The sequence below is a fragment of the Marmota flaviventris genome, chromosome 13 (genome assembly GCF_047511675.1).
Source record: "Marmota flaviventris isolate mMarFla1 chromosome 13, mMarFla1.hap1, whole genome shotgun sequence".
Taxonomy (NCBI): Eukaryota; Metazoa; Chordata; class Mammalia; order Rodentia; family Sciuridae; genus Marmota; species Marmota flaviventris.
Window position 1 is genome coordinate 41,944,260 of NC_092510.1, and position 19,344 is coordinate 41,963,603.

At 34.7% G+C, this 19,344-nt stretch overlaps 1 protein-coding gene across 9 annotated transcripts in view; it reads left to right on the forward strand.

Moving 5' to 3' along the window:
- Il33 (interleukin 33) overlaps window positions 1-11,871 on the forward strand; it is a 201,441-nt gene extending 189,570 nt beyond the window's left edge. For 8 of the 9 annotated variants that reach the window (XM_071600623.1, XM_071600628.1, XM_071600625.1 and 5 more), the window contains 7 exons: window positions 148-256; window positions 5,709-5,834; window positions 6,311-6,433; window positions 7,986-8,093; window positions 8,653-8,703; window positions 9,627-9,724; window positions 11,172-11,871. In XM_071600623.1, the coding sequence (XP_071456724.1) occupies window positions 160-256; window positions 5,709-5,834; window positions 6,311-6,433; window positions 7,986-8,093; window positions 8,653-8,703; window positions 9,627-9,724; window positions 11,172-11,363 (795 nt within the window). In that variant the 5' untranslated portion in view covers window positions 148-159 and the 3' untranslated portion in view covers window positions 11,364-11,871. The remainder of the gene's footprint in view (window positions 1-147; window positions 257-5,708; window positions 5,835-6,310; window positions 6,434-7,985; window positions 8,094-8,652; window positions 8,704-9,626; window positions 9,725-11,171) is intronic. The other variant, XM_071600630.1, reaches the window with a different exon arrangement.
- The last annotated feature ends 7,473 nt before the right edge of the window (window positions 11,872-19,344 follow it).

Sequence of the window (19,344 nt, forward strand, 5' to 3'; positions counted from 1 at the left end):
TTCCAGTATAAAAGTATAATTAGAATACTTGTTCAAATTTTACTTAATTTTAAAAATGTGGTTATCAATTTTATATTGAGTTAGTCATGGTTCTTGATTGTTTTCAAGTTAAGAAAGTTGAACTAATATTATATCTTAATTCAACAGAAATCTGAAAGAATGAAGCCTAAAATGAAGTATTCAACCCCCAAAATCTCCTCAGCAAAGCTGAGCAGCACAGCAGATAGGACCTTGGTAAAACCCTGCAAGATAAGAGGTAAGGACTTAAGCATTCTTGATTATATTACACTATTTTTATCTGGTGTCAAATCTTTATTATTCCAATGATTACATGTTACCTTGCCAAAAGCTTCTAAGAATAAAAGAATTAAAATTTTAAAAAGGATAGCTCATAGATATGACAGCCAACTTTTGCTTATTTAATACATCATGAGATAGGAATAGCCCAGATAATTTAAACTTATGAATAATATAAATTATAGCCTTCTATGTTGATCCTTTTATTGTCCCCACACCTTTTGCTACCAAATCCCCAAACCTTTTCCTAATTAAAAAACAAAATTCTAAACTAATCTATTTTCATTCAACAAATACTGAAGACAATTGGTGTACCATGTGGTCTTGACTTGCAAATACTGATGAAGGAGAGAATAACAAGTGAAGATATTTGAATAATCCAGTCCTCAGATGAAGCAGAATCGACCAAATGAAACTCATGTTTATGTAGTTAAAACTAAGAGAGTTTAGGGGCTGGATTTGTGGCTCAGTGGCAGAGCACTTGCCTCACACATTTAAGGCAGTGAGTTCAATCCTCAGCACCACATAAAAATGAATAAACAAAACAAAGATATTGCATCCATCTATAACTAAAAAATATTTTTAAAAAACTAAGAGAGTTTGGAATAAGATAAAAAGGAAATATAGTCAAATAATAGCCACATCTCTGAGATAGAAGGGCTCTATGCCTATTTAACCCTTAAAATTATCTACCTAAGGGCTGGGGTTGTGGCTCAGGGATGGAGTGCTCGCCTAACATGTGTTGAGCCCTGGGTTCGATCCTCAGCATCACATATAAATAAAATAAAGGTATTGTGTTCACCTACAACTAAAACATATATATTTTTAAAATTATCTACCTAAAAAGGAATCATGTAAATTTATACACTCATTTTTTCACATGGAAACAGTAACATAAGAGAGTTAACAGAACCCTGGTGGGCTGGAGAAAAAACGGAGGATAAGGAATGATAATGGCAACTGGCATATCATTATCCTTTATGTTCCTCACCCTTTCCATTAACACCTTTAAGGCTAGAAGAGACAACAGTGTTAAGGAATATCATTTCTGTCCTCTTCTGTCCTCCATGAGGGTCTGGCCCATGCACACTATTTTTTGGTAACCAGGGAAAACACTAATTTGACACTAGTTTTGGCCAAAAAATCATTATTAAATTAATCACTTTACTAAGTTGAAATGCTTTGTGCAAAAACAGTTACTCCATGTCCCCGAATTCCTTCTTAATAAAGAAAGTATTTTTTGTATCCCAGGAAATAAGGGTTCTTTACAGATATAGGAATGAGGGAGTAGGGTTTATTAGAGTTTCTGGTATTGATACCAAAGTTAAAATGTAACTCCTCTTTTATGAGTTCAGGAACTACTTATCTGCACCAGAGGACAGTGATAAAGATAATCCCAAAATATGACTTTGCAATACAACACATTTTTATCATCCCTTAAGAAAATTTCCTTTCCAATAATATCAACTCAGTACCATACTACAATAATAGGTATTTAAACACTTGGTAAAAAATTCAACAGAGACCTATGCAATTTATGACAGATCTGAACCATTTCTCAAAACTCAAAAGTGCAAGAAATGTCACGTTATTTTTCTAAATAATCTTCTGCTCTGAGCCCTCAAGCCACAAAGAACACACACACACACACACACACACACACACACACACACTACTTCATTTCTTTCTCAAACTCCCTTGGTTTACCTGGATATGACACAATTCACAATTCACAAGCCATAAAACTCAATATCCATCCACACAGCCAGTCACACATTAGTTCACCCCTGGAAAATTTCACCTCTGATGCCAACATGGTAGAGAATTTCATGACCTGGAGGAAAGACCCTCTCTAAACTTCTCCCCTTCCAGTTTCCAGGAAGATATTCCCCAAGGTCAGGTCCTTCTCCTCTCCTGCTTCTGTTCCCCAACATTCATCAGTACTTTCTCTTCCTAACAAGCTCGCCTCCTTTATTCATGGACATATACAGCCTACAGAAGCATTTATTGGCCTGAACAGTATTGTTTTTAATTGAGACAACTTTTCAAAATTAGGAACTTTTCATGAGAATCTATATGTATAGGTTCTCTCAAAAAATCTAAAGATCTAGAAATACTGGGCCCATAGTCCTGCATGACACAGTTAGTCAGGACTAGGTAGAGATCAACCCTTTTAGTTTAAATCTATTCATATAAGATTTTTCTGTTAGTGAAGGAACTTCAGTTTATACTGTGGACTAGAGGAAACCACTGAAAATGTTTAACTGGGGAATGATGTGTGAAAATAGAATGAGTGTCAAGAGAGAAATGGAAACTGATTAGAGGTCTACTGTATCATCTAGAGGACTGATGATGAAGGCCTGACCTAAGACAACAAAATGGAGAGGAAGAACTACAATCCAGATATATGTGAAAGGTGAAATTAATAAGCTTTAATTACATATTGACTAAATTGAAGGATGGAAAGAAAGAAAGAGATACTAACTTTCTGATTCTCACCTTTCTGATTTAAGAATTGATCAGATAATGGTAGACAGTTGTACTATTTTTCAAGAGAGGGGATTCCGGAGAAATATATTGAGGGTAGAGAAAGATAAAGGTGTTTTATTTTTATAATCACCCTCATCCTCATCATCATTACTGGCATATTTTAGCTTGAGGGAGCTATAGGTCATCCAGGTAAAGATGTCCATAATTTCATTCCTGAGGACATACATAGATAGAAACAGAAATGCTTGAAGGTAGCTAATTCCAAATGCCCTGTGAAGAAAGTTCAGGAAAAAGACAAAAGATAAAGTTACAGTTTGCGGAATCATCAGCCACTAAGCAGATGTTTGAAGTCACTGGAACAAGCAAGATTGCCTGGAAAGAAAGTTTAGAGTGAGAGAAGGCAAAGGAGAAAACCATATGGTACACTGACATTTTAGGCAGAGGAAGAACTAACAAGGAGACAGAGGTAAACTGATCAGAAAGAAACACAGGGAACCAGTGTACTTAGTCACATAGCAATAAGGGCAGAGGGATTCAAGAAAGGAAGTGGTCTCCAGAGTCAAATGCCACAGAGATCAAGATTAGGAAGCAATGAGAAAAAAGCATAGTGAAATAGGTATTTGAGGAAGAAATGAAAGATGAAGTTTTTCAAATCTGTCAACCATGGCGCCAAAACTACAGAAAGATTTCCAGGCCTCTTCCTATGTACTCACTAGAATTGCCTTAGGGAACTCATGCTGTTACAATGATGATATTAGCTATGAGAATTTTCTTAAAAGTCACACTAAGACTCTACCCTCAGAGAGCAAGCAGGATGGAGACACAGGAATTGGTAATAGCCCTTGTGTAGATTTGAGCTGGTTCCCTGACACCAGTAGAACACTCTCTCCTGCATAACCCCCACACGACCCTCACACTTTCAGCTGCCTAGAGCACCAAAGTATAACTTCTCCCAAATTCTTCCAAGGTAAAGTATTTACAATATTTCAAATGTAGTCACATTCCCCATGAATTATAACTAGTGAATGTCCCACTAGATGTTAGCTCCACACATTCATACATTTAACTCTCTTCCTAACCCCTTTTCTTCTTTTACCTCCACAATACTTGTACATGTCATGACCCTTACTTCAAATTACCCAAGACCCATTTCTTTTTCCCTAGAGTCTACATTCAATATTAGAGATGACTACCATGTTCCCATGTGATGCCAACTATTACATAAATAGAAGCATATAAGGAATAAACAGATTTTTTGGTGTGGTCTTAAGCCTCTAAACTCTGAAGGCATGATGTAGTATAGTTAATAAAGTATTGTATTAAATTATCAGGAGAGCAAGTACAATGCTGGCTCTGGCACTACTTAACTTTGTAAATTATTTTTGTAACTATAAAAGTACTTTATAAATGTGAGATACTGTAGCTGATATTTTTGAATTGTCAAGAGAAGTCAGGGAGTTCCATGGTGGAGTGGCCAATTCCTTGTTCAAACAGGTGAAAATACTCACAGGTCTTTATAAGCATTCTACTAGGAAGGCAAATCTTCTAGAAAATTGAAAAATATCTTTGATTGGCTCCCAAAGTCAGAATTATTTTCTTTTCTGAATTACTGTGAATAATTGAAATTTAACTATATAGTATAATTTTTTTGATGGTTCATTTACTATATAATGTTGAAAATTGAGATCATCTGACTTGTGTTTGGTTTTTTTTGGGGGGGGTACTGGGGATTGAACTCTCAGGAGCACTCAACCACTGAGCCACATTCATAGCCCTTTTTTGTATTTTATTTAGAGAGAGGGGTCTCACTGAGTTCCTTAGCACCTTGCTGTTGATGCAGCTGGCTTTGAACTCACAATCATCCTGCCTCAGTCTCCTGAGCTGCTGGGATTACAGGCATGTGCCATGGCAACTGGCCTGATTCATGTTTTAGTTTTCACTCTGTGTAACTCTGAGAGGTTGTTATGATTTCCAATTTCCAACTGATTTTTTAAAATTTGGCACAAATTTTTATTTGGCCAAATTAAGTAAGACTTACTGAATAACGATTAACTTTTCTACTTCAATTTTTTTAGATTTGAATTTGCACTTTGTTAGTACCTCAAACAATAGTGTAGCATTTTCTTAAATGGAGGTAGGGTGAGAAAAGTTGTTTTTATATTAGACACACCTCAGTCACAACTTCTCATCAGCCTTGTAAATTTGGACAATTTTACATGACTCCTAAAAGCCTCAGATTATCACCTATAAAATTGGGATAATAATGTCTAACTTGCAAGATTATTATGAAGAATTAAGTGAAATATGTAAAATAATTAGCACAGTACTTGGCCCACTGTTGACACTTAGAAGATGTTAGTTATTTTAGTGTCAATAACCTTCATAGAATATAGCTATCCCTGCAAAATTATTAAGTGTATTTTATGTAAGTAGATCTATTTTAGATCTCAGATTTCACATAGCCATATGTATTTCCTCTTAGGCAAAAATTTATGTTTATTAAATGTTGGCTTGTAATTCCTCATATGGAATTCTGAAAACCAAAATGTTTTCTAAAAACCTAAAATTTTTCATAATTCATTTGGCAGCAACATATGATCTGAATTCATTTGTCCATTAAGTCCCAATCTGAATATCTTTATTTTACTTTTTGTAAATTTTCCAATATTTCACTGTAAGATTAATTAATTTTTGACTAAACAGTGCTACACCAGCCCATTAAAGGTACTACATATGGATGATATATGTTCTATATTACAATGCTAAAATCTAAAAAAAATCTCTGAATTTTAAAACACAATTGGCTCCAAGAGTTTCTGGTAAAATACAGTGGATCTATACTTGCTTTCATCTGCTGCACTTAGGGTTTGCAAAAAGATAAAGATGAACAGAGTAAAACATAACAATTTTTCATTGTTTAGAATCCCAACAGAAGACCAAAGAAATCTGCCATGTGTATTGTATGAAGCTACGCTCTGGCCTTACCATAAAAAAGAAGGCCTGTTACTTCAGGAAAGAAATCACCAAACATTGTTCACAAAAAACAGGTAAGGGAAACTATGTTTCATGGCAACAGCAATGGGTATCTATTTGCCTTCACTTACCATATTTAAATACATAAATTTCTTCCTCACCCAAAAGAGTAAAGGGGCATATAAAGAGTTTTTAACAGCATGAGGGATATACAGTTATGTTATAATATTAAGTAAAAATAAAGGATACAAGATTATATATAAATAAGTTTATAATATTTCTAAGTAATTTTATTTAAAGGGGCAAACTAGAGGGCTAAGTGATTGCTTTTGGAGTGTTGAGACCATAGGTGATCAGTTTTCTCCCTCCTAGTGTGCTCTGCTAGGGTATAAATATGTCAGGAGGTATTAATCCCATCAGACCATGGGGTGTCCAAAGTCCTGGGATCATTTACCACTGTCAGCAAGCAGACTTAGAAGCATCAAAAGGAAATGGCATGTATGCAGAGTGGGGACTGATGGTCCATTCCTGTTCAACTTCTGACCTACAGGTGGAAAGCACAAAGAAATACATCAGTTATTTGCTGCCTATCAACCTGCTAAGGAGCACTCCATCTTTGAAATAGCTAGGATCCAAGAAAATACTAGAGCACTTGACACATCAAGTATCAGAGGTGTGATGGGTCATAGGGGTGGTGTTGGGGGGAGGAGGGAGGTAAGACACAAGTAGGCAGCTCCAAATTTGTTTTCATATGTATCAAGAACCTCTGTTTGATGCCGATATGCCCATTTAGTGGTATCCAAACAGGTGTAACTGATCTAACAATGCTTGTGTATTCTATAGTTAGCACATCATCATGATTTTGAGATGCTTGTCATTATTTGGAATCCTATATATGTTATTCCCACTGGAAATACATTGTCCTTTGAAAGAAAAATATCTATTATTCCCCCAAATTCAACATTTTGTCCATTAAAGGAAAGGAAGATCTATTATTTTTTGAAATATAATTTCAACATAATATATTTTAAAGTTACAATGGTTTTCAATTTTATCACCTACTTGCACATAAATTCAAATTGCTGGTAACTATCAGGAAGTGAAGAGGGACTAGGGGTGTAGCTTAGTGGTCGAGTACTTGTCTAGCATGTGCAAGGCCCTGGTCCAATACCCAGCACCAAAGTGGGTTGGGGGAAGAAGTGAATGAATCATCATTCAGGAAACTTGATAAGTAATTACATGTTGCCACTTAAAGCATTATTCCTGATAAAAACATATTAAGTTCACAAAAGTAATACTGAAGTTTCTCACTAAGGGTCTTTAAATCACTTTGCTTTACAAGTTCACATATAAATTCAATTTTTAGCAATCTCTTTTATATATTTTATATTATATTTTGTATATTTTTTAGTATAATTCTGTTACATAAAGAAGATACAGTGATTTTTTCCCTCTGCAGGCCCTATATCAGTACCCCCTAAATCTGAACCAGTTTATCCCTGCACGCTTTAAAAATATTATCATTTTTGGGCTGGGGTTATGGCTTAGTGGTAGAGCACTCGCCTAGCACATACGAAGCCCTGGGTTCAATCCTTAGCACCACATAAAAATAAATAAAATAAAGGTATATAAAAGTATATTATCATTTTCTATGTGTGCTGTGACATTAAAAAATGTTAGGAAAATTGCTCTAAGTATCTCTGTTATTTAGCTTAAAGGAGAGAACTGTGATTATATCTGAATTCCCCTGGACTATAAAATTCTCTAAGTAACCACATTTTGTAGATGGGCATTCATTTACCTATGTCTATCAAAATAAAGTCCCTTCTTTCCCACAGTTCCCTAGACCATGGGAAACCAAAAAATGAAGGTTTCTTCAGGCAATTCCCATCACTTTTTCAGCTTCTTTCTCCCCACCAAACCCTCCCATAAACATTCTAGGTGCTCCTACGGCATTTATTCAGGAGACTAAGCACTTTTAATCCCATCCAGGTGTTACACCTCAGCCTTTGAGCTGCATAAAGCTTTGTGCCAAAGGCTTTCATCTATTCACAACTAATGACAAAATGTAGCTCAAATTGCAAAGAAAAAAAATTTTGAGGACACACTTCAAAAACAGTTTGTCAAAAGAATTATTCATGGTAACAAGTTTTATTCCCAAGAACAAGTTTTATTTCCCATGGAAACAAGAATTTCACTTGTTATAGGAGTTTCTTTTTTCACAGAATCTTGCGCTTCCCTGAGTACATACAATAATCAACATGTTCGTTTTATTTGGGAGGATGGAAATTATGTGACCAATGTTGAAGACCAGCCAAAAGACCAAGAAAAAGGTAGAATATTTCCTTATCTAAAATTATGTAATGATGATTAAAAAAATAAATCTACCAAACCATCAACAATGGATTAATTTAGATACAGCAAATAGATTTACTTATATTTGCTCATTCTAATACATTGTCAGTGGACACCTGAACATCGCTATGTTGAGAAGGATTCAGAAGTTTAATTAGGATTACTTAATGCAAGAATATAGATATTAAGAGTATACATGTTGTGAACTATGGAAGGAGGAGCTACATGTATTTGCTATTGCTAAATTACCCACTAGATCTTTCTAGCCTTATTAATATCAATAAATTATAATCTTTAACAAAAGGAATATACCACTGCTATCAACATCATAAATATTTAATAATAACTGTGTTGAATTTGTCAGAGCAAATTTTAAGACCTTCAAATTTTAAGACCTTCTCAGAACCAAGAAATGTTTGCTTTTGTTGATGCATAATAAAAAGGCGAGGATATTCTCTGATGTTATGAATATGATGGAACTGAAACCTTTTGATAAAAATGTATCTCACAAAAGTGATCTTATGCATTCTCTTTCAGACAAGGTATTACTGCGCTACTATGAGTCTCCATACCCCTCAAGCGAATCAGGTAATTTGGAGGCTTAGGTATTTGTAGTGCTGAAATTCTTAAGTTTGTAGTAAAGATAAATCCAAAATACTCCATGGGAAAGAAAGATTGTTTCAAAAAGCTCTCTCCAACCCACACTCACAATAAAATCTTAGATTCTTAGAGAATTTATTCCATCACATTAATTTTCTAGATTAATACTTAGGATAAAGGTTTGGCTGCATTTAATAAAAATCTCTTACCCAGGACTGGAATGGCAGTTCTGCTCAAAGTTTGTCCAGACACACAGCTTCTACACTGTGGCTCTATCAGCATCTACATGGTTCAATATTCCTAGCTACGATGGCAATGTCCAATCAGTGAGACAGAGGAAAATGAATGTACAACTAGAAGTTACACCTAAGAACTTAGTCCATTGCTGCATGAAGCCATGAGAAGCAGGCTAGGAAATCTTTTATTATTATATATAAAAGGAAGTAGATATTAGAGGACAACCATGTAAAGCCCTATAGCTTTATAGGCAGACAGGGGAGCTGATGCCCAGAGAAGTGCCCATGAGTCACAATTCTTCAGTTGGAAAGCATATTTTTTAAATACCAACCTCTCTCCTTCGAGAAATTCAGAAGAACCCTCTTCTTATTTAATAATGACTCTTTTACTTTCATTTGGGTGCAAATATCTTTAAGTGAATGAAGTAGTTATTTTATTTGATATCTTGAACTCTTTTCTGGGTGTTAAAAAGACTTAAATTAAAAATGAGTTGCAAGTCATTATAATTTAAAATTTATCTTCTTTCTTATTATTAATTTTATAATTAATGACAAATGAACCTGGGTATTTGTTATGTACAACATGAATTTTTGAAGTATATATACATGGTAGAGTAGTTAAATCTAGCTGGTTGAAAACTGCATTACCTTACTAATTATCATTTTAATTGTAAGGTGATGGTGTCGATGGTAAGATGTTGATGGTAAACCTGAGTCCTACAAAAGACAGAGACATCTTGCTTCATGCCAACAACAAGGCGCAGTCTGTGGAGGTAATAGATACATGATTATATAATTATGGTGATTAACTCTATCCATGTGTGTATATTTGGGTATTGGGATATTTTGAAGAAGGAGTTTTGTTTGTGATGTAAATAAAACGGGTACTACTAATGACTTGCTTCTGCAGTAGGGGAAGGAGAAAAGTATATGTGACCTTGTTGCTCAAAATCTGGAATCTCCCAGCAGCACAGAATCACCTGAGTGCTTGTTAGAAATGCAGGAGTTCAAGCCCTCCAAGGAATGAATCAGAATTAGCATTTTAACAAATTCTTATGGCTGGGGATATAATTCAGTCAGTAGAGTGCTTGCTTTGCATGCACAAGGCCCTTGGTTCAATCCCCAGCACGCACACACACACACACACAAAAAAAATCTCTAGGAGATGCACAATTTCATTAAGGTTTGAGAAGCACTGCTATACAGGTTTATCTCAGTTTCTTTTTATTTGACTTTAGGAATTATGTTCTTCTAGGAAATGTTTTTTGTAAAATATTCTTATACTCCAAGTCTGGTGGCTGGAGATGCAGCACACATTTCCATGTCAAGATTTATGGAGAGCAAAATGATCTACATTCTCATAGGATTCACTGCATATTGTTTACTTAGTAAAAGGCAATATTATATTGGTCATGACAAGGAACTATAAATATCTTGAAGAACAAATAAACCAAAGGTAGAAGCAAGGACAGGAACATGAAAGTATAATACAGAAGATGAATTACACAAATTTATAAAGCTAACTAATACAGTTATATAAGGTATTAACATAAGTAGTGGTCAGTAACTGGCATTTTCTATAACAAAATATCCCTAAGTGTATATAACACAGTGTCTAGCATATATAACTATTCAATAATAAGAAGTAACTCATCTGAGCTATTAAATACCAAGCACTTGCTAAGTACTGTCTCATCTAATCCTTACAGTTACATCTATGGTGGAGCTATTATATTACATCATAGACTTATATTTCAGCTATTACTGAATAACAAACTATCCCCCAAACTTAGTGATTTAAAATAAAAATTATTTATATTATTCATACATCTAGATGAGAATTAACTGATCTAGAAAACTGGCTAGACTAAAATATTGAAGTTTAAGAGAAAAGCAACATACCCAAGTCTTAGCGTATATTACAAACCAAGGGTACAAGTCCAGAACTATTGCATTCAGATTCAGTCATTCTAAGTCATATTGCCTCTCTAAGTATGCTATCCATCAGTGAATCAAATTAAATCATACCACCCACCCTTTACCCTCTACTCATCTGCCCCACCTCCTTTCTCAGTAAGCAGGCTTGCTGGAAATACCAAGTTATAGATTATTATTCCCCTTCAGGTTCTAACATATGAAGGGACCTTTATTAACATATGAAGGGACCTTATTCTGGACCTTTGACTCACGTATTGGTTGCTTTTTCTCTTGTTTCCTCAGCTGCAAAAGTGTAAAACTCCATTGCCAGACCAGGCCTTCTTTGTCCTTCATAAGGAATCCTCTGATTTTGTTTCATTCGAATGTAAGAGTAATCGTGGAATGTATATAGGAGTCAAAGATAATCAGCTTGCTCTGGTGGAAGGAAAGAATCAGACTAGTGATAATATCATGTTTAAGCTCTCCTTAATGTAACAGAGACCTGCAGGATCTGGTTTGGGCAACACAAATGATACCACTGGAGGACAAGAGTGAAAGAGACAGGCAATATCTAGGGGAAATGGCTTAGAATGCTGTGGAATGTTTTATTTACTATGTGTACAAATATTTTTTCTAATCCTTCAATTGTTTTCTTTTTCTTTGTATCACTATATATTCAACAACATTATGAGTTTATAAAACAAGGTTTTGGTAAAAAGATCTGCTTTTTGAAGAGATATAGGCTAACCTTTACTTTTTTCTAGATTCAGTCCAGAAAGAATTTCCACATTTAGAGTTTACATCTCTTTAGAGAAGAGTCCATAACTCAAGTTGCTCTTTAAATAGGGATCCATTTTAAAGAGATACATGGTTTTCTCTTATTCCAAACAATAGATTCAAACACTAGAGCTGTTAATAAAAAGAATAAATACTGCATAGACTTACTATTTATCCACTAGAATAAAACACTGAGTGTGTTTATAAATGCCCTAGGTAACACTCAGATTGGCTCTTTTTGTGAAGAGTTATGGCACTTCAAATGCCTACATGCTTAGGCAAGTAATATAAAGGAAAGGATAATTTGAAACTTAAGAAAAACAAATCCAGTGTTGATAAAATGAACAATTTTACCTCTGTTTCATTTCTTAAATTCTGATTTAATATGAAATAATTTTTATAGAGAGAGTTAACTTTAAACAAGGCCTTCCTACATTAGAAAACAAATTTCAGTTCACACATGTAATTGAAATTATTGGTAATATCTAACAAACTGAAACATTTTCTTAAAATACTAAGTTATAGTAGAATGGTTAGGGCATTCAAGTAGCATGGGATCCAAATACTATAATGAAACCAGAAGTCCTCTAATTTACTAAGGCCCAAAAAAGACACAAAATTAACATTAAAATTTCAATAACTGGCTGCCATTCACATTTATGCATACTATGTCCTTCGAATCCTACCTTCCAAGATCTATGACTTTTGATATGCTCATCACCTTGGGTAAAATTTCTTCTAATCCTTGCTTTCCATAAACACAGCAGGTCTTTTTGTTGTTTAGCTTCTCAATGACTCTGCTCGGATGGAATATTCATTTAACTCTGTCCTTTCTTCAGTTATTTTAACCAAGGTATCCTTTGGCACCAATACCCCCACGTTCATTTCCATTTCATCCGAACTCTACATGCTTACCTTTATTCTGCTTTGTGTACCTTACAATGTAGAATTTTTACATATGGTACCTAATACTGTAGAACTTTTGCCTACTGATGGCAAAATTGTTCACTGAACATCTTTGTGTTTTACTGTTACTAAGCTACTAAAATTAATGATCATATAATAACATTTTGAACTAGTAAATGAATGGTTTTTGCTTATTTCAATCTTTAGCAATTTCTATTATAATTTTCCATAGACATGGCTTATAATTAATGGCAAATATAATAATAGAAAATTGATGACATGTAACCTTTGCTGAAAGTGGACTTTGAAATTTCTAATTCATTGGAACCTAATGGGTATAAGATAAAAGAGGCTGAGAATCATTGTATAAAAATTATGCAACTGTAGAATAATATATCATTGTTTCATAATTTGTTAAAACTTTACTATAGAGACAAAAATAAAAGAACCTATATCATTTCCTTCAAAAATAGTAAACATTGTGTGCATCTGTATGATATACTTAAAATAATTATAAACTAAATATGTCCATTATACTGTTTGTAATCCTGAATAAAACTGTACTTTTTAAAAGAATGCATGACTATAATGATTTTATCATAAAAACAACTCAATATTCTAATTTTTTTTCTTTTTCTTTTTTCTTTTGGTTCTGGGGATTGAACCCAAGGGTGCTTAACCACTGAGTCACATCCCTAGCCATTTTTCGTATTTTATTTATAAACATGGTCTCACTGAGTTGCTTAGGGCCAGATAAGTTGCTGAGGCTGGCTTTAAACTCGCAATCCTCCTGCCTCAGCTTCCGACCCACTGGGATTACAGGCGTGTGCCATTACACCCGGTGAATATTCTGAAATTCTTAAGTGAATTTGCACACCCTAATTTATCAATGTTGGTTTCTAGAGTAAATCAAATATTTACTGATATTTTTGCTAATTCAAAATCAAGTAAGACTTTTGCTTTTGTCTTCTTAGTGCCTGGTAGAGAAGCCCTCACAAAAATGTTAGATGATTTTTACCCAAGATCAAACAGCTAACACATACCTTCACTAGAACTTAATCTGAGATTTATGACTCCTTATTTAGATATCTTTTAAGTCAGCTATCTGATTTTGTTTTTTTCTTTTTTAAAAATATTTTCCACCATTATCATAATCAATGTTATTTAATTAAAATATTCAAGGTATTGTTACTTACTTGCATGTTTTTTTGATGGCCCATAGTATACATTACTAGACGGAATGTGTCCATTTAACTGTATCAGAAATGATAATTATGTCAAAATTTCTTTTCCTCTCATATTTATATTTTGTAAGTTTCTATGTATTTTTGGATACCTTGATATTTTAGTCAGCTTTTTGTCACTGTGACCAAAAGGCCCAACAAGAACAATTTAGAAGAGGAAAAAGGTTTACTTTGGCTTATGGTTTCAGAGGTCTCAGCTCATAGACAGCTGACTCCATTGTTCTGAGTCCAAGGTGAGGCAGAACACCAAGGCAAAAGGGTGTGGCAGAAGAAGGCTTCTTAGGACATGGCAATAAAGAAGAAGATAGAGAGGTCCACTCAGCAGGGACAAAACATACATCCCTAAGGCACACCCCCAGTGACCTACCTTATCAGCCACATCCTATCTGCCCACAGTTGCCACCCAGTTAATCCATTCAAGTGGATTATTGCACTGATTAAGTTAAGGTCCTCATAACCCAATCATTTCACCTCTAAGCTTTCTTGTTTTGTCTCACACATGACCTTTTGAGGGATTCCTCATATCTAAACCATAACACTTGAAATATGGTCAAGAAAATTTCATTTGAATGAGTGAAGTCATTTAGAATTGGGGGGAAATAATTAAGAGTTGAATTTGAAGGGGGCACTTGGAAAGGAAATTGTTAATCTAATTAGAATGCAGCACCTTGAATTAAGTCTAGGATGATGGATTCATAATCTCTACTTACACAGAACAAAACAAATCAGAAATAACAATTTCAATCTTTGTGCTTCATATAAGAAATTTCAAGGTGAACAGTGAAATCTTCAAATGAGATGGTCTAGTGGAGATTGGGTCAGACTTGTCCCCAAATCCCTTCTTCCCTCATACTATGACCTGTACAGACCAGAAATCTCATCTCCTATTAGTAACTAATTAATTACATACCATGTACACTGAACATTGTGGAAAGTATAGAATATGTTTAAGCTATCCTCCTTGTCCATATGAAACTTGTATAATGTACATATATAGTATATATTAAAATTCCAACTCTGCAGTACATAATCATACAAGGTGACAGAAATCCGTGAGGGTCTGTCATCAAGGAAAGAAACAGGACTGAATTCTCTACCCCTGCACCCTAGTATCCACCTGATTTGTTTATATATCTATTCCCAAAGTCATGTTAAGCAGGTTTCTTCTACAGATCTTGAGCAAAAAGGGTAAATTCAGTTGTTCCAATTCCATTAATAGTCAAGATTCAAGCTAAATCTAAATATTGGGTGGAAGAGACAAAAGAAAGCCAGCTGGTAGAGACAAAATCAATGAGCTATTTCTTGTTGAGGTGTCAATAAGAAGTAACACATGTCCACACCCAATCACAGTTTTTAGCCTATCCTAGAGGACATTATCATAAATAGAATGCATGAATCACTGCCCACTATATTAAAAACATAGGCTTGGCTTACCACTTATAGGTAGTGTGTCTTCAACAAGGTATGAAACTTCTGTTTCTCTGTAAAATGGATATGTAACAAATCTTGTAGTTGTCTACCTAATATCCACCACCTCTACCTTACTTGCTTACCAGTGGAACTTCATTTTGTTCCAGTTAGTCATTTACCCAACTAAAAACAACCCATTCCAGATATCTACGGTAACTATTTTATATAGTTCCAGATAGTAAAATATAGGCAGGATAAGTGTTTGAGAAGAACTTTTTTAAGGGACATGTTTGACTGATATGTCCCTTTTCAGCATCCCATCTTCCTACCAGGGCCATAGATATGAAACGGAATGTACAATAACTACCTTCTGATCAGGAGGTGATGATGAGGGGGAACAAAGACCTATACATTAAAAAATAGCAGAGAGAAAGATATAACTCTGGTATAGCAGACAGTATTGATGCTCTGTCCAAGTCTCCTTGGATTCATTTACACTAGATCCTTTGATGACATTTCTGTGAATACCACACATCTTCACCACCACCATCTTCTGTGTACTTTCAATATCTAGCATTTGCAGTTCTTCTCACAAGGACAGGCTTGATGGTATAAATGATGCTTTGCCCTCTTGCACAGAAAGACATGAGTGCCTGAGTGTATATTTCTCCCACCAACCTTACCAAGCATTCACTCAGAACTTCCCTCCTTGAGTTCATACTGAAGCTACTTCTTCTGGACTTTAGCATAAGATTATTTCCTTGCTTAAAGGCTACATAGATTGCCCTCTCTTGCCCTAATTTCCCTAGTTTTTCTTGAAAGCACTACCTTAGTAATAAATCACAAGTTCAAAAACCCTTAACACAGAATCTGTTCCTGGGAAACTTACCATAAAAAACAGGTCACATGTAACATTGTTGAGCTGCCATACTATTTTTGAAATACTAACTGCAGACTTTATGTTAAGAAAAAAAATAAACCCATGTCTGCTCAAGCTAGTGCTGGGTTTTCTGTGGAATGAAGCTTAAAGTAAATTTCATCAATAGAAAAGATGATTTTGACACCTGATTCTTAGGACACTAATAGAAACTACATTGCACATAGCAAATACTTAGTGAATGTTAGCTTAGAATCTAGGCAAACTTGATTGGTACTGAGAAAAATTTTTCTTAGGTACAATTAAAACTTTAAAAAGACATGCATGCCTCTACTTTGTTATCCTCTCAGTGTGGAGAGAATAAATCAGAATGGATGAGATCTGACAATTTATAACATATAAATCTCATAGGTATTTGACTATATTTCTTGACCTACAAATGTAACATATGTTTTCATATGTGTCATACTTTATTGAGCCTGCTTCAACAAAATACCATAAATTGAGTAACTTATAAACAACAGAAATTTATTTTTATCAGTCTAGCAGCTGAAAGTCTAAGATCTGCACTGGCATATTTAGTATCTGAAGAAGTCTTCACATGACCAAAGAGGTTAGCCACCCCTCTGGTTTCTTTCTTAAGAGGACTAATCACAATCATAAGGACCCTGCCTTCATGACCTAATCACTTCTTAGAGGTCTCACTTTCTAACACCATTACCTTGGGGGTTAGAATTTCAAAATAAGAATTTGCAGTGGGGAGACCCGAACATTGAGACCAAAGCAATATGTATCAAATATTAAATTATAAATATAAAACTACTAATAGTAAAAATGAAAAAATACCTATATTTCTTCAAAAGAGCACAGGATAAAAGTGCAAATATTCCATGATATGTGAATGGTAAATGGGATAACCAAAAACTTATGCAATAATTTATTAATACTACATGGGTCAGAAAAACAATTAGAAAAACCAAAAACTGGATCTTGGAAAAATCAATAAAATTTATAAACCTTTGGCCAGACTGACTATGAAAAAAATTACCATTATCAGTAATAAAAGAACTGACATCTGTAGTTGTAAAGGTTTTTGTTTTGTTTGAGTTTTTTGTGATAATGGAGATTGAACCCAGGACCTCACACATGCTAGGCAAACATTGTACCTCTCAGCTATATCCCCAACCCATCTAAAAGTATTAAACATATAAAAATGGAACATTATAAATAATGCTACAACAATAAATTTGACAACTTTAATAAAAACAGACAAATTCATTGAAAGGCACAAACTATCAAGACTAACCCAAGAAGAAACAGACCAGTTTTGAGTGTCGTGTGTTCAACTATCTCATACTATTTAGGGCAGGAGTTCTGCCTTCACTAAAGGTGTAAACAGAAGAACAGATATCAGTGTACTATTGATTGGAGAGGAAGTAGTTAACAGGACATCAAGGAATCTCAGATTTTTGACCTTTTCCTCATTCCACATTGCCACACCTACTCGCTTCCACCCAGGACAGTCAGATCCCAGGGTTTTAGTTCCTCACACAATTATGGACTGTTAACTCTGTAGGCCAGATCTCTTTGCAGTCCAGTTGGACTTTCAATTGACTGTAGAACACCACCGCTTCGATTCATCAAGTTCAATACAACCTGAATCCAATGCATTCTTTTCTTTATCCCATCACCAGAGATACTCTATCTCTTTATCTGTGTATTACCAGTACCTAACTCAGTGGTCTGGCACTTTCAATATTTTTTTATTAAATATTTGAGGCAGTCAGTCAAACTACCAATGACTCGGGTTTGCTCCTTCCTGCTACTTGCTGTTCTGCTCCTCTAGTTCAGAGGTTCTCAAACATGAACATGCCTGAGAATCATCTGGAAAGATTTTTCATATACAACTTTCTGGGCCCTAGCCACAGAGATTCTGATTTCAGAAATCACTGTCCTAGATCACACAACTGTATGGTCACTGATCACATGAACAGTGATTAGATTACTACTTTGAGTGTTCATTCCCTCTTGTAGCAAGTCATTGGGCACTCTGATATATACATCACGCTGAATTCTAACACCTATAGTAACTTCTCAACTAGCTTTCTTGTTCCTACTATCTGATCAACCTTACTGTTGATCTTAAACTTTCCTAGTCCTTCCTCATTATCTAGGCAGAAGGTCCAAAGTTGCTCACTGTTCATTCCTGGCAAATTGAGTCTAACATCTGAAAAGGCTAGAGTCCAAAGTGATGTCAACACTGTATAATGTGAAAGTTATCTAAGATAAAATACTCAGGGTCTGCTTAAAGAACATGGCATGATCAAAGCTTCCCTAACAAAATGAATCTAAAAAGAAAGATGACATTTTGTGGATTCAACTGCTAACCACTCTTAAGCAGGGCCATTCTAGAAACCACTGAACTAATAGATAAAAACAGCCATGAAATGTGGGTTACTTTTGTGTTTGACCACCTTATAAATGACAGCACATAATGGACAGCAAAAGATATGAACTTTGGTACTAGAGAGATCTGGGTTCTAATCTCAATTTCTGCAATCAGGGGATCTTGTTATGCTCTGAAAATGGGGCTATAAAATGGGGCTAATATATCACTTAGGGGTATTGAGATGATGGAATAAGGAAATGGTTGTAAGCACCTACCACAGTACCTGGCCTATTTTAAGATCAATCATATAAATCCTATTTCTCTCCTTCCACCTGCATTTATAATTTAATGTCCAATAGGTATTTTTATTTTTATTATTTTCCTCAAGGAAATATTCTCCAAAAGTCACAAGAAAACAAAAATTGCAAACTTTTGTGTTACATAGGCTCAAAGGGACTGGCAGATGTTCCTGCAAATCAGAACATTGCTGCTGAATGAATCCTCAAACAGATACATCTTATAAAGTTAAACTCAAACAAGAATTCTAAATATTTTCCTCCACTTTGATGTTGATAACATGATATGCTTTCCTTGTGCAATACTGGCTTTTGCATGCTGGCCTTTGCTTCTATTGAAAGAATGATCACTCTGTAACATTAAACAAACACTTTGGAATTTTGGAATGAACCTCAGCTGGAACAACATCAGTTTGGCTAAACAGTTTTTCCCTCAGTGAGCAGTATAAGTAATTATAGCAAAGAATTTTTTTATTTTTGCAAAGAATTTCAAGGAGAACAGTATAAACTCATTTAGTAATTCAGTTTCTTTCAAGTTCAATTTATTTAACAGAATTTTTCCTATTTTCCCCTGGAA